We start from the raw sequence: 15,455 nt of genomic DNA, 5'->3' as shown, positions 1-15,455 counted from the left end.
GGAAAAACCAAGTTGCAGAAATGTAACAACTAGACATCTCAAAGCAACATATTTTTTATACGTATATCACCACATTTAATCTCAGTATAAAAAAAGACATTGGTTTGGAAACATATGATATAGTGCTTAACTAACTGTGACATGTACAATTTTTCATATAAATATTTATATTTTATAATATTTTTTAAATTGGTAATAACTATTAGCTCCTATATCAGTATAAATGATTTTTTTTATATAAATATTTATTTTTGGTAAAATTATTAAAATTTTAATGACTCATATATCACTATTAAATTAAGCTAAATAAAACAATAAATGTAGTTTCTTACGTCAACTTAAATATCATATTTGCATATATATATTTTACCAAAACTAATTTTAAATTTGCATCAACAAATTCAAAACTAAAACAAAATTAATCAAATATTTTTTTGATAGTTAAATAATTTAAATTTTATTTAAATTGATCCATTCATCAGGTTAAGTAACCATAGATTTTTCTAGTCGCATATTTTAACTAAAACAAACAATCCAATATTATTAGAATTTATATATGTATATATTTTTGATATAATATAAAAATCATGAAACATAATATAATATATTAAAAATATTTTTATAAAATGTAATTTTAACTTTGTTAAAATTAAAATCAAATCAAATTGAAATAGTTAAACAAAATCAAAAGAAATCAGATTATAAAAATATATTTACATTATTTAAAACACTATTGAAGTTAAGATATAAAATTAATAATGTTGAGATGTAAATTATAATTTTAAAATAAAATAATATTATTTATTTATGCGCATGGTGCAGGAAATCTCATAGTAATAATGTATAAAAAAACATTCTAACAACTTTGATCAAAACAAATATTTCGATAAATAAAAGTAAAAACAAAACAAAACAAAAGCAAAATAAAAGCAAACCTAAAGAAAAAAATAGTATTTTTAGAAGAAAATTTGTGGATTTGAAGGCTACGAAAGATTCAGTTATTAATTGATTATCAAAATTAGATTATGACAGTGATTTATTATCTAGAAATTTCCAATTTTAGATTAGGAAAAAAATGAAACCTCCTAATTTTTCGATTATCAACAAAAAATTATTATTTTGCATTTTGAAGAAGATCAGCAACTATGGAATTTTACTTGTTCTCAATAATTTCTTACAGTTTTAATTATATTTGGTTTCTGTGACAAATGATATCTTTTTTATTGCAGTGACAGTGACATGAAGGATTACAAGAAAACTGGATGTATATTTGGAATTATGCAGATGATACTAATAACAGGAAATAAAGCTGTAGATACACACCTTATCTCGCTAGAACAGAAGTTACATACACTGAGATTTAAAACCTTCAAATATTCTTTTGGGAGATGACTTGCGAGCCAGGGTATCTGATTTCGGTTTAGTCTAGTCAACAGCTGAAGGAAGCAGCGATCATTCATGACTTTGCTTTATGCCATCAAACAAATTCAAATTTTATAAACAAGTTAAGGTTTTATATGAAACAGTTAATCTCATGCATTGATTGCGTGAAAATGAAAACATTAGATTTACATTTTACAAAAGTATTTTTTTGGTCTTCTTATATACAATCTTTCAGTTTAGATATTTTTGTTGGATAATATTCCGTGTACATAATCATGGGTCAATAACTATATATAAATTTACATTTTTTTGGCTTAATAAGTACTATATAGAGAATTAGTAGTAACTCATGAAAGGGGCAAAAATTAGTATTCTATGATCTTTTTGAGACATATTTATCCAATCTCAACAATATATTTTAAAATCTTGGAAAATTTTGGATTTCCTGAAAGTAAAAACACTATATACAAAAGAATTGAGATAGCTAAAGAGATTGGAAGAGGAAGTCAACTTAGACAAACAGGCCAAGGCGAGACTAACTTTAAATGCTTTACAATTCTTTGCTCCATGTCCTTTTCTCTCTAATTTCTTTTACATATATCTTAAGCTTGGCCCCTATTCTCTGCTTTCTCTTACTTTGTTCTAAAAAGTTCCTCTATTGTAACTCTCTACACCCTAATTTAGTGTAAGGTAAGGCAATCCATATATGGATGGTAAACCCAATTCATTAACAAAACATTGATTTAAATATCTTGTAAACAATCCACCCAAGAAAATTCTTCCTGGTCACAATGTCAAGATTCCATAACACGGGGGAGTAAATAAAATATTTAATATTTATGAAGCCCTCAATACAAAATTTCGTTTGTCTTGACTACTGAATATATAAATTAAAAATATTTCGCGTAGGAAAAAGACATAACACAGACGAAGACTTGGTCGGAGAGAAGACTTTTCTTACTTTTGTAGATTTATCACCCTCCCGATTGAAACACAAAATTAGGGTTTCATTTTCCCCCTTTTCGATTTGCTTCTTCCCCTTTCATAGCCGCTTCATGATGATTCCTCCCTCGAGCTTTTGATTCTTCTTCCTGAATTTTGCAGATTTTTTTCTCTCGTTAAATTTAGAATAAAAATCTCTTCGACTCAAATGGGAAAGTTTTGTTGCTTCACTTCCCCTTCCGAGGTAAAGTTGATTAGATCTTCCAAAAACATAAAGAACCTTCCTTTGCTTATGATTTGTCGTTTTGTAAGTAAAAAGGTTAAAGCTTTCTCTGTTCTGTTTTTTTTTTTCCTTTACAAGGTTGTGGGAGGACAATCATCATCTGGTAAAGGAAGAAGTGACGAAGGGTCGATCAAGTACGGTTTCAGTCTAGTGAAAGGCAAAGCTAACCATCCCATGGAGGATTATCACGTCGCGAACTTCGTCAACATCCAAGACCACGAGCTAGGTCTGTTCGCTATCTACGACGGTCACATGGGTGACACTGTCCCTGCCTACTTGCAGAAGCACCTCTTCTCCAACATCCTCAAGGAGGTACAAAAGTGATTATTACTTAAAAGAGATTGTGTTTAGTAGTAGTGGCCACTGATCATGATGTATTCAGGGAGAGTTTTGGGTTGATCCAAGAAGGTCTATAGCAAAGGCTTACGAGAAGACGGACCAAGCCATTCTTTCGAATAGCTCTGACTTGGGACGTGGCGGGTCCACGGCTGTGACTGCTATATTGATCAACGGGAGGAAGCTGTGGGTAGCTAACGTTGGGGATTCACGAGCGGTTCTTTCTAGAGGAGGTAGGGCAGTGCAGATGAGTACGGATCATGAGCCTCGTGCGGAACGGTCGAGTATTGAGGATAGAGGTGGATTTGTATCCAATCTACCAGGTAAAATAGAGGAGAAGTCATCTGCTTTGAGTTGAGTAACAATTATTTGATCAGTAGTGTATGTAATGAGTTGTTGTGATTAATAATAATTAAATAGGTGATGTTCCTCGGGTGAATGGTCAGTTAGCTGTGTCTCGTGCCTTTGGGGATAAGGGACTTAAGACACATCTGAGTTCAGAGCCTGACATTAGAGATGTTGTTGTAGATAGCCAGACGGATGTTCTTCTCCTGGCTAGTGATGGCATTTGGAAGGTAAATTAATTAATCGCATCTGTTTATGTTTTCTTTTTTATAAAAAATACTGATTTTGAATTTGTGAAGGTGATGACAAATGAGGAGGCGATGGAGATAGCTAAAAGGGTGAAAGATCCACAGAAGGCGGCCAAGGAGCTAACAGCTGAAGCGTTGAGAAGAGAGAGTAAAGACGACATATCTTGTGTCGTGGTCCGTTTCAGATGACAAACTCTGGATTTGATTCTGACTCTTATGGATGATTTTGGTTCCGGTTTGGACCGGTCTAAAGTGCGTTCGTTGTTATATGTAAATTTGTGTGGTTGAAGAGGAGTTGATGGGGTGATGGGGATTTGATTTGTTGATTTTAATAATCGTGATATAATAATATTAGTAGGCCTATTTTGAATGGTATGTGGAAGTACTTTTTGGATCTGTTATAAATATTGGGGTTGATCTGTTGTAGGTAACTGTCATTATTATCCTTCAAAGAAGGGTTAGGTTTGCAACTTGCAAGGAGATACAACAACAAAACTGAGTGATAAAATCAGATTATATCAAAAATCATAGGAGAGAGTTGGAGATAGGCAATGTTTTATGTTATAGAACGTCAATGACCGGAAAACAACATCAAGAAACACTTGAGATAAAAAAAGATTACAGATACAAAACCATTCAACGTAAGAAAAAGGAGATTGCCTCCTCCTTCCTCTGGGAGGTGTGCAGTCCATAAGGTGAGATTGTCTCTAAGTAGCTGCATGATACGGTGACAGTCCTTGTATGGTTCCTCGTTTAGGCTTTCAAGCTCAGCGATTGCATCATCCAATGCTTGCTTAGTCAATTAGATTGCACTGTACAAACACACACATAATTTCAAACTGTTAAGAGAGTGTGACACAAGCGATTATTATGTAGTAAGTGTTAAAATAATTTCCAAAACCTTTCAGGAGAGTTTAAGATCTCATGGTAGAAAACAGAAAAATTCAGCGCCAAGCCAAGTCTAAGTGGAAACGGAATTTTCCCGCCAAAACCGGAAAAAATGCATTTTCTCGCCAAAACCGAAAAAACACAATTTTTCCGCAAAAACCGGAAAATAGAATTTTCCCCCAAAACCGAAAAACATAATTTTCCCGCCAAAACCAGAAAACGGAATTTTCCCGTCAAAACCGGAAATCCGCCAAAACTGAAAAACACAATTTTATCGCCAAAACCGGAAAATGAAAATTTTCCGCCAAAACCGGAAAAACGTATTTTCCGCTGAAACCGGAAAAACACATTTCCCGCCAACACTGGAAAAACACATTTTCTCAACATTGGATATACTATTTAATTTCTAAATTAGTTTTTGAAATATATATAAAATTTGGTCTAGACTGAATATGATAAACAATCAAAAATAATTGCATGATGGAAATATATTTGGTCTTTCTTAAAAAACCTATATTGTTTAGATGTATATTGTTTATGTTAGAAAAATATCATATATGCATAATTTTAGGATATTTAGTTTAGTTTCTAATTAATAGTCCAACATAGACTTTTCTATAGTAGATATAAAGTAGGACCCTAAATTAATAGATTAGATAGATGAGTTTTCAAAAGATGTCGACTTGGTCTTGGCATCCTACTCATGTGCACTTACTTGCATCTGCTTTGGCTGTTTCTCTTACCATAAAAATGACAAAAAATTTCCTTAAAAATCATTTGGTTTGAACTTAGAAGACGCTGACGAGGTAGGTTTACTCCCCCACATAATGTAAATTAGCTTCTTGCCAAAATAAAGAGAATTGAATTTGGGATTATTGGAAATAGAAAAAATATTGGGGTGAGAGAGGCTCGAACTCTCGACCTCAGGATCACTCAATAGCTATGAGACCTACGCGCTAGCCAACTGCGCCACCACCCCTTGTTGTTTGTATCGACCTTTATTATTTATTTTACTTAATGCAAACTTCTTTGTGTCGACGTCAAGCTGAACTTTCCAGTGAATTGGCTAATATTTCTTGTGGTGTTTGTTCAGTGACAAGTGACAACAGAGGTTGCGGGCCGCCCGCAATATATTTAACGTGAAATTTAAGTTTCTTGTTAAGTCAATTTTGAAAGATACTTATGTATAAAAAGTTAAAGTTATAACAATTTGATTTTTTTTTATTAATATACATGGTAAAGTTTTGCATACCGTAAATTATTATGTTAAATTTATATATTATTTTGTAAATAAAAATTTTACTATTTTTTCTTACATTACAAAATTATATTCTAGATAATTATAAACAACAAAAAGTATTTCATATGTAGAGTTACTTTAAGAGTTTTCTGTTTTTAAATGATTTTTCAAGTACTATTAAAAAATAAAACCACTATCAAATCGCTTAAATGATTTTTGAAGTAGTATTAAAATAGTTTTACTCTAAGAATAAAATTTATAAACAATAATAAAATCTTATTAGAGATGTGCTTACAAAAGCAAATGACCAAGGCCATATTATTTTTTAAATAAGTATTACATAAGTGTCACCAAAGCCATATTATTTTTTAAATAAGTATTACATATATAAATGTCAAGCTTAGTTGACAAGCAACTGTAGAAGAAATTAAACCAAATCTTCCTTCGATTTAGATGAAAGGCTAGCTCGGTGGCTCGCTCTAGCCACGCCCTAAGAGAACCTTGTCAACAACTGTCTCGAAGTTTAACTCCGACGAACCACGCTTAGGCTCAGTCGCTTCCTCCGCCAAGAGCCGCCACTTCTCCGCCTTCTCCCTCATTTTCTTTCCTTTCTCTCCATCCATCAGCTCTCTAACCACCGCGTCAACCTCCTCCCTCTTCACATCTCCACCAATCTCCATCCCAACCTCCCACTCATCGCGACAGAACTTACAGTTCGTTTGTTGCTCAGCAAAGAACGGCCAACACACCATCGGAACTCCACAGCAAAGACTCTCCAAAGTCGAGTTCCATCCACTATGCGTTAAAAACCCTCCTATCGCCGGATGAGACAGAACTTTCTCCTGAGGACACCAAGTCGCTATCATCCTCCTATCCGCCGTCTCCGTCAAAAACTCTGGCGGAACAACAGCCAGTTTACCATCAACTAAGTCCGGTCTGATCACCCACAAGAAATCTTTCCCTGTTGCGGCTAAGCCCCAAGCAAACTCCACGAGGTGTTTAGCGCTCATCACGGTTATGCTACCGAAGTTAACGTAAACAACGCTATTAGGAGCCTTAGTATCGAGCCAGTCCACACACTTTGTATCTTCTCTCCAAAGATTCGACCCCATGCGTCCGATCTCGCTATCTTTATCAATATCCCGGTTCACTATTAGATGGAGCGGTCCAATAGAGTACACAGGAGGTGTAATATATTGTATAGCTTGTATGGTGTCATGCTCGAGATCATCGAATGTGTTGAGAATGATAGCCGAAGCACGTTTGACTCGGTCAACCTCATGAAGAAAAAAATTGAGCATTATGTCGTCACGACTAGTCGCACGGATGAAGCTTGGGATGTCCTTTAGTCTTAGGTTTTTCATCGTTGGGATCCAATCTATTTCTGTGTCTAAGCAATTCTCATCTGCAAAAAAAAAACACCACTATTTTATTAGTAATCGATATTTATCAATAAATATGAAAGCAGTGTATTAATATGCAAAGTTTGTTAAAAAATTTCTAGCAAAAAAAAAAGTTTGTTACAAATAAAATGGTTGTTTTAATAATATTTGACACCATAACACTGATTGATTATATATCATTACGTACCTTTTATTGGACATAGCCCCTTTTCGACCAAACGGTCGAAGTATAGATAAGCCAAGAAGCCACAAGCGCTTGTGGTCCAGAAAATAACATTCGGGACATCGAGCTCCTCCGCAGCGTCAAGAGTGAAAGTCATCAGACCGTCCGACACAATACAGCTAACGGGAGGAACATCATCTCGAGCGTTGATCCGCTGAAGAAGTTCCTTGAACGGAGCTAGACAGTTCTTCATGGTGGAGTCGCAAAGAGAAGGGACATCCTGCATCTTATCCCCATCAGTCTCCTGTAGACCGTCAGGGATAGACTCGAACCGGAACGAAGGAACACCGTCGAGCGCGTTGGCACCAAGTGACCGGAGGAGACGGTTGTGGTTGTAAACGTTGTTTACGAAGGTGACGTGGAAGCCTTTGGCGTGGAGGAGTTTAGCCACTTTCATCATCGGGTTGGTGTGGCCTTGAGCAGGGAAAGGCACGCAAACGACGTGTGGTTTTTGTCCGTTAGAAACTGCATGAGATGCCATTTCTTTTCTCAGTGTGCCAAGGAGAGATGAAAGATGGATATGAATGTGAGTGATCTGCGAACGATTTTGCTATACTTTATAAGACTCCACCATGAGAAGGCGAGAACTTTAGATTCTTCCACGTGGAAAAATTACGTGTCACTTGCGATCTCGCGATATTTATGAAATTGATTACTATGCTGCCACAAAAGAAAATATGGCTGTGTACAAGTTGAGTGTACAGTGTAAAATAAAATTCAGACTAGTGACCCTAAGGTAATAACTCGTGAAAGTAATGGTTATCTAACTCCCAACTTCGTGGAATAAATTTAGGTCTAGAACCACCTGATATATTAGTGGTTTTTGTTTAAAATTGCTAGGATATATAAGCATGTATTAGTAAAATAAATCTCGGCTTAACTCCTAATTAGTCACCAAACAATCGGTAAGGCACTAGGTCTGATTCTAGCACCTGATTAGCGTTTAGCAACGATATATATAACGTGGATGAGCTAAAACTTGAATAGCTATAAACTATTCAGTTTTTTTTTTCATGTTATTATCTCCCTTCAATTTGTTTCCCAAGGTATTACTGCATGTATTTTCTATAATGTTTACATGATTACATCTCTATGTGTCTCTCTCACACACATACAAAGTAATACTAGTTATGAAATATAGTTTTATTTTTCTCACATCTTAATAAATATAAATCTTAACTGAAAATTTTATAAGGTGTAAGTATACAATGAGATAATCACTAGAAATAACATACTCCCTCCGGTTTTCGAAAGTAAGATTTTTTCTTGTTTTACAAAGTTAATTTTATACTATATTTTAAGGTATTTTGTAAAATTGAGAATATTTAGATTAATCAAATAATTAGTTGATAGTTATTGAAAAATATATAGTAAAACTAAATAATAAATTTAATTGTAAATATTCATTATATTCTTAATATAAGTTAATACTCTAGAAAAAAAAATTCGAAACTATATTCTTAATAATAAATTTAATTATAATAATTTATTATATTCTTAATATAAGTTAACAGAGGGAGTATACAGCTTCAAAAAGTTTCTGTAATATATTATACAGTCAGGCTTAATTTCTATAAATTCCTATACAGCTATTTTGGCGCAGACCAATCAATCATTATGCTAGTAGTAATGGAAGATAGAAATCGTTGTATCCAGATCACCGTATTTATGATACTGTCGTATTACTTTGAGAAAGAGAAGCAAAAAACGTAAAGAAAAAATTGAAAGTTGATATCGTGTTCGGAATCTGCATAGGTGTTGGCAACAAACTTTTCAATTTTCAATTAATACGATACCTCTCATCATTATGTGGCAATTATGTCCACCAAGGCACATATCTATATTTTTTTTTTCTGATGTAAAAAAAAAAGTATTACTTCTTTGCCGAAAATCCAAAGAATGTAAATAGTTTCTCCCAGCATAAATTAAACTCAAGTAACGATAATTACATCCGCAATCTCTTACCACTAGATTAATTCAATGATGGTTCTTTTTTTCTTTTGTAAAAATAATCCATTGATTTAAAAAGAGATAATATTGTGTCTTGTGTCAAAAAATGCATTAACAAAGTTGATGATCGAGGATAAAAGAGTAACCACTTGCCTTCAATTTCATTTATACTCTTGCCTTTTACGGATAGAACTGTCAAATGGGTCATCCAGAGCTCATTTGAGCATGACCAATTGGATTATTTCTGTTTTAGACATTAATGGACGGTCCATATTGGACAATGGTCCACAAAAACGCCCAAACCTAATAAAGATCATGTCCAATGGATAAGTCTATGGACACCCAATAAAGACCATGTCCAATTTGTATAGTTTTAAAGTAAATTTTTTTTTGTAAATTATTTATTTATGTTTAGTTAATTTATATGTTTCATATTAATATTTTTCACAATGATTTTTATATTTTTAATTTTATAAGATATGTAAATTATTTATTTGCACTAATTTATATATTTGTGCTTAACTTAATTTAATAAAATCAATCTATAAGTAACAAAACTTCAAAATTATTGCATAAAAGCATAAAGCATAATAAATTTTTTTAAAGTTATAATATAACTGTTATCATATCAGCATGATAAACTCAAACACAACAATAACAACGTCATAAACCCAAACAAAACAAAGTCATAAACTCAAACATAACAAAGATTCAAACATATCAAAGTCTAAGAAATAACAAGTTTTAGAAAACATAGTGAACATAGCAGACTGGAACATGACAGTCAGGCCTTCCATCTGCAAACATAAACACACACAAAGGCCCACATTCAATAACTGTAACGTCTCGTATGAGACAACGTCAATATGAAAACAGAACCAAACTTACAATACAAATGGGAGAGTAACCAAAAATACACAGTGGAACATTGTAACGTTTCCTATGAGACTCTCACCTCTCAATATGAAAACAGAACCACAAACACACAGAGACACAATCAATCATTGTTACTATTTTTAATTATAAAATTAAGAATTTTATTTGATTAAGTCCATGTACTTTTTTGCCTACCAGAATTATAAAATTAAGAATTAAACAGAACCACAAACACACAGAGCTCAATGTACTTTTTTGCCTACCAGATCTTAACATGGGCTTATTTTCATATTCTATTTTTAATTATAAAATTAAGAATTTTATTTGATTAATATTTAGTTATATAGTTTATATTTTTAACTTTTTACTAAAAGACTTTTTCAGATAACGATACAATATATACAAAAATTATCTCTTTTTAAAATTATATTTTCAGATTTTGGATAATTCTTACTATTATTAATTAATCAATTATCTAATCTAATCAATTAAAATTTCGTTTTTATTTTTTAATTTATTATATGTTTTATTCATTAAGGATATAAACGATATTAACCACTCTAACTTTTAACGTGAGAGCTCGATGTACGTCACATCTTATCCCCACCTTCTATTGTAGGTATGTAAAAGAATATGCGTGTTTTCATCCATTTTCAAGTATGCATAAGATCATCTCCAATCTCACTCTATTTTTTACTCTAAAATAGAGCTTAGAGTAAAAATGCTCCAATGGTACTTTATTTTCCACTCTATAATAGAGTAAAAAATTTGTTTAATCCAAATATAGAGTAACTTATTTATTTTTTGTTCATCACTCTATTTTTCACTCTAAAATAGAGTACCATTAGAATAGAATTAAACTCTATTATAGAGTTACTCTATTTTGAAATGAAAAATAGAGTAAACCATTGGAGATGGTCTAACACATTTTATATACGTATAAAAGACAAAGGACAGCGTAAAAAAAAAATCATGGACATCTTCATTTTTTGTGGTCCTTGATCTTATGAGATATGAGGAGGCGGGCGCATATGTTTTTTATAAATAGAAAGTTTTCAGTTTCCTGTCTATAAATATTGAACTAGTCGTTAATAACACATCAATGCATTAGAACACGAACTGGGTGAGATAACAGCTCTTATAAATCAATAATGTATTAAATAACATTTAGGAGTCTAAACAATTACAAATACAAAATTATTAGTTTGAAACGATAAACAATTACAAATACAAATTATTAGTCAAAAGAATATTAGTAGATAAAAACAATAAATAAAAATTACATCAGAAGTGGGAGTAGGCGAAATAGAATGGTGGGGTTCCGTTCTCCACGATGGATATTAGGCGAAGCGAGAGATTAGCTTTAATCAGTCCTCGTTTGATCTCTAATCATATTTTTTTATAAATCAATCTATATTCTAAAATATACACACAGTTTTATTATAAAACATAACATGAGACCACTTTAATAAAAAAGAAAATAAATCTTGACCATCCTAATAAAAGTAATCTTACATAATAAAGTAGAGTTTAGTCTCTCCTCCTTCTTCCACGTCATCAGAGAAGGAGGGGCAATTGAGGACACCTGGCGTCTCAAAATTAATCATCTCACGTTTTCCTTTGTTGCTTTTCGTTTGGTTTATACATCGGTTTTCTCGGTTTATACTGTTGGGCTTGGACGTACGTCATCCCTTGAGAGCCCACAACGCCACACATCACTCCTATGTTTCTCCTTTTCTCACACGAGACAACATAACGGGCTTACACCTTGATTGAACCAGTAAATTTTTTATCCAAATCTCTTCAGCCTCGCCGCCCCACATTCCTCTGTCCACCATTCTAACGCCTCGCCTCCACCTTCACAACATTTAACAATTATGTCCTTCAATCATTTTGTTCTAACTACGTGATAATTAAGTATCCCCTCATGTGTTGTTCCAAGTCTTTGATCTTTAAAATAGAGATGCAGACCTCTACATATCTCATCGCCTCATCTTCTTCATTGCTCTCTTTAGCTTTCAAACACAAGCTCCAACAATGGCGAATCCCCAAATTTGAAATCTGGTCGTTCTCGAGAGGCAGTTGTAGCACATTTGCTTCGTGCCTCTTACACACCTCACAGTCATCATATTTATCACCCACCGCAGGTTGTGTGGCATTGGAAGCAGGAAGTATTGATGTGTCAAGGAAATTGAATCTGTGAAGAGCTTAACGCATACTTTCTCAATTCTCCTATGTAGGTACATCGCCTAACTTATCCACTCTACTATATTTTAACTCCTAAATCTTTGACTCTTCACGTTCCTAACGCCATCTCAACCCAAACTGCTGAATGGTTCTTATGTATGGCTGCTACTACCTATAAAATATGTATATTTTTTTTTTGCGTAGATAAAAGTATGTATGTTTTAGACTGAGTTTTTATGAGTTGTTGATGTGACTGTGAGGTTTCTACTGTGAGGTTTCTTCTTGAGATTGCGCTGTATCTTTACTTTTTCCAAACTGTTTGTTCTTCATTTCGGGGTTAAAAGTCAGAAACAACACCCGCAAGATTCTCCATTTCCAATAGGACTGAACTCGCCAGAACGAAAGCAAATAAATAGAAGTTGGTTTTCAAAACACATGCAACCAATTGAAGGGATGGCAGGACAAAGTATTGGCATAGAGAAACCAAATGAGTGAGGTTGACTCACTCTGCAACTAACTTTTGGGTCAGAGAAAAAGCTGCAATGATCGATGATTTAACAAAAGGGCTATATGCCCACAATCTATGGAGATTCTTCATCAAATACATCAAATTTATTTAAGTGGCGATGTACCAAATTGGAATACAGGTTCAATATAAGAGCTGGAAGAAGCTAGCATAGCAGCATCCACGAGTGAAAGGACAGTTCGGACCTTCTTGGAAGATTGCGATTTGGGAGCCAAAAGACTCATTTTGTTGGGTATATATATATTCTGTTAATAATTACATAAACTTTTGTCTGAAACGAGACTTGACTTTAATTGTTGTCTTGATTCTTTCATTTTACAGTGGTAAGAGCTCCTGGTATGAGTCTGTTAACCGAGCTCTGTGGCAAAAGGTGTATCCGCTGCGGAATGGTCTGGCTCTGCATCCAAATGCGGTTACTAAAGCTAGAAAACGCATGCAAACTTTTCTTCAGGTTTGTTTTTTTTGTTGGTTTATAATATAAACTTATTTCGTTGTATTCGAGTGTTATCTTCTCAGCTAATCTAAGCCAGTTTCTTAGGTATTTTTGTTGCCTTCGTATATCAAGATCAGCTCTCGAATGATCCCGCTACGTTAAACACGTGACTACAACTTTGTTTTTCACCGTGATTAGTAGTATTTTTTTTTAAGAGGAATCCATGGATAATCAGGTTGGAGCCGGAGACTATATTATTATGTTTAAAGTATTTGTGCCCGGTATTCTAATTTTTCAGATCTCTTTGTGAAAATGGATGCATTAAAACAACTTTCGACTGCAAGGAAGCTTTTTTTTTGGATGGCATTCTAGGACCTCTCACTTTTATCATATAGTTTTGATGATTTTTGTAATTAATTGCTTATTTTAGAGAAAACTTGGTGTGTAGAATATTTTTGCCCACTCATACGCTAAAGCGCTAACTTCTGTGATTCTTTTGTTTATTGGTGATCTTTTGAGTGGATAAAACATGTGATACTAATACTATAATACAAATTCTTCATATTTTCTGTGCAGAAGTTGAGAAACACTTGAAAGGAACGCAAGATAATCATTTGCAGACAGTTTAGACCGTCGGAAGTTGCAGTGAAACTGACTGCATAAGAAGACGGGATGGAGGGTTGAAATTTTCAAAATTGAAGATCTCACGGGCGGACACAGCATAGAAGAAGGGCACCGTATGAACCGCGTAATGAGTATCCCCTACAACCTGATCACAAGACCACGCCACTTTGTGTTAGTTATCTTTCGTTTGTTTGGTCTTTTCATCCTCTTACCCGTATAAACATCAGAAGAACAAGTTTGTATATACATAAATTCATTACCCATGACACACTACACAAGATATATAGTTTGACTTTACTTTTGTTCATACGAAATACAATTTCTGTGTCATTTTTGGAGATGTGATGTTTTAATCTTATGCTTAGATTTTTTTTTATTTTTATGTATTTGAAAATAATTATTAAAGATGTATAACCAAAACGTACATCCAAATGTTTTATTGACTATGTTTTTAAACGTATCACACAAATAAATATTTTAATTTTCACAGTATTATACAATAATGTGGGTTTTAAAATTCACCAAGTAGAACAAAAAGAAAAGCTTTCAAACAAAATAAAAACCATTACTATATATTTAACATATAAATATTTAAATTATAGACAACAGTAATGTATCATTGCAACAACCTAGAAAACATATTTGTCAAGTATAATTCTACAAACAGGTGAACATTTGTATTTATGATAAACAACTAGGAATTAACACATTTATCGAGAATCTAAGAACCGAATCAAACTAACAACAATGTTCGGTTCGACTTGGGATAGAAACAAAAAATCAAAACCGAAGCAGAATCGAACCAAGAACATAAATGACTTTCTATAATATAATCAATTTATATATTTATAATTATTACCTATATTTAGTTTTATAATAATAAAATATTTTAAATTACTATTTATAAACCAAATTATTCAAAAATTAATTACCCAAATAATTTTTAGCCACAAAAATTTAAATTATTTGATTACCCAAAAAATCTGTTAGTTAACATGAAAAATTGGTTACCAGAATACTTAAGAACCGGCGAGGTTATACAAGCAAACTAATTATTCTAAGTACAATAGAATATCTATAAATTAATACTCGATAAATTAATAATATTTATAAATTAATAAATTTCATCGTTTCCAATTTGAGCCGGTTAAAAATTTGACATGAATCGATAAAATAATAAGATAATATTTTTTTAGAAAATTCTATGTAAATATATGGTTCTATTAAAATTATAAATTAATTATATGTATACATATTTTATATAATTAACACTTAATATATTTTTGATGAGATTTATTAATATTATATCTAAAATCACATTTAAGTTCCTATTGGCTACCTTACAGAAAAGAAAAGGAATCACGACAAATCAAGCATCATATTACAATTATATATTTTAGACTTGATGTGCATATTCTTGCTCTCCTTATAAAAGTCGGGTAAATCTTAGTTTAGAGGTGCAGCACGACTACGACTTCTTATATTTTCAATTGATTTAGTTTAGAGGTAGATTAATTTCTTATCGTGATAAAATTAATTATTTTAATAGTATTAAAATTATACTCTTA

At 32.7% G+C, this 15,455-nt stretch overlaps 2 protein-coding genes and 1 non-coding gene across 5 annotated transcripts; 1 reads left to right on the top strand and 2 right to left on the bottom strand.

Moving 5' to 3' along the window:
- The first annotated feature begins 2,296 nt into the window (after positions 1-2,296).
- On the top strand, positions 2,297-3,963 carry LOC103835705 (probable protein phosphatase 2C 9). 2 transcript variants are annotated; one of them, XM_009111896.3, is made up of 6 exons: positions 2,297-2,387; positions 2,488-2,569; positions 2,687-2,920; positions 2,991-3,267; positions 3,365-3,519; positions 3,589-3,963. In XM_009111896.3, the coding sequence occupies exons 2-6, from the start codon at positions 2,534-2,536 to the stop codon at positions 3,724-3,726; spliced, it is 840 nt and encodes a 279-aa protein (XP_009110144.1). In that variant the 5' UTR covers positions 2,297-2,387; positions 2,488-2,533; the 3' UTR covers positions 3,727-3,963. The 2 variants fall into 2 exon arrangements, with proteins under 2 accessions (XP_009110144.1, XP_009110143.1); XM_009111895.3 differs by having other exon boundaries at positions 2,300-2,569.
- Positions 3,964-5,319: 1,356 nt separating this feature from the next.
- On the bottom strand, positions 5,320-5,404 carry TRNAM-CAU. The gene is given in 2 exon segments: positions 5,320-5,355; positions 5,367-5,404. It is a non-coding gene; the product is annotated as a tRNA-Met (tRNA).
- Positions 5,405-5,915: 511 nt separating this feature from the next.
- LOC103835704 (UDP-glycosyltransferase 85A5) lies at positions 5,916-10,467 on the bottom strand. 2 transcript variants are annotated; one of them, XR_004450428.1, is made up of 3 exons: positions 7,256-10,467; positions 6,059-7,070; positions 5,916-6,011 (listed from the first exon to the last, which is right to left on the bottom strand). XR_004450428.1 is itself a non-coding variant. In XM_009111894.3 (2 exons), the coding sequence occupies exons 1-2, from the start codon at positions 7,770-7,772 to the stop codon at positions 6,145-6,147; spliced, it is 1,443 nt and encodes a 480-aa protein (XP_009110142.2). In that variant the 5' UTR covers positions 7,773-10,465; the 3' UTR covers positions 5,916-6,144. The 2 variants fall into 2 exon arrangements, 1 of the variants encoding a protein (XP_009110142.2); XM_009111894.3 differs by having other exon boundaries at positions 5,916-7,070; positions 7,256-10,465.
- Positions 10,468-15,455: the final 4,988 nt, after the last annotated feature.

Source organism: Brassica rapa, chromosome A08 (genome assembly GCF_000309985.2).
Source record: "Brassica rapa cultivar Chiifu-401-42 chromosome A08, CAAS_Brap_v3.01, whole genome shotgun sequence".
Lineage (NCBI taxonomy): Eukaryota > Viridiplantae > Streptophyta > Magnoliopsida > Brassicales > Brassicaceae > Brassica > Brassica rapa.
This window is presented reverse-complemented; position numbering and strand designations above follow the sequence as displayed.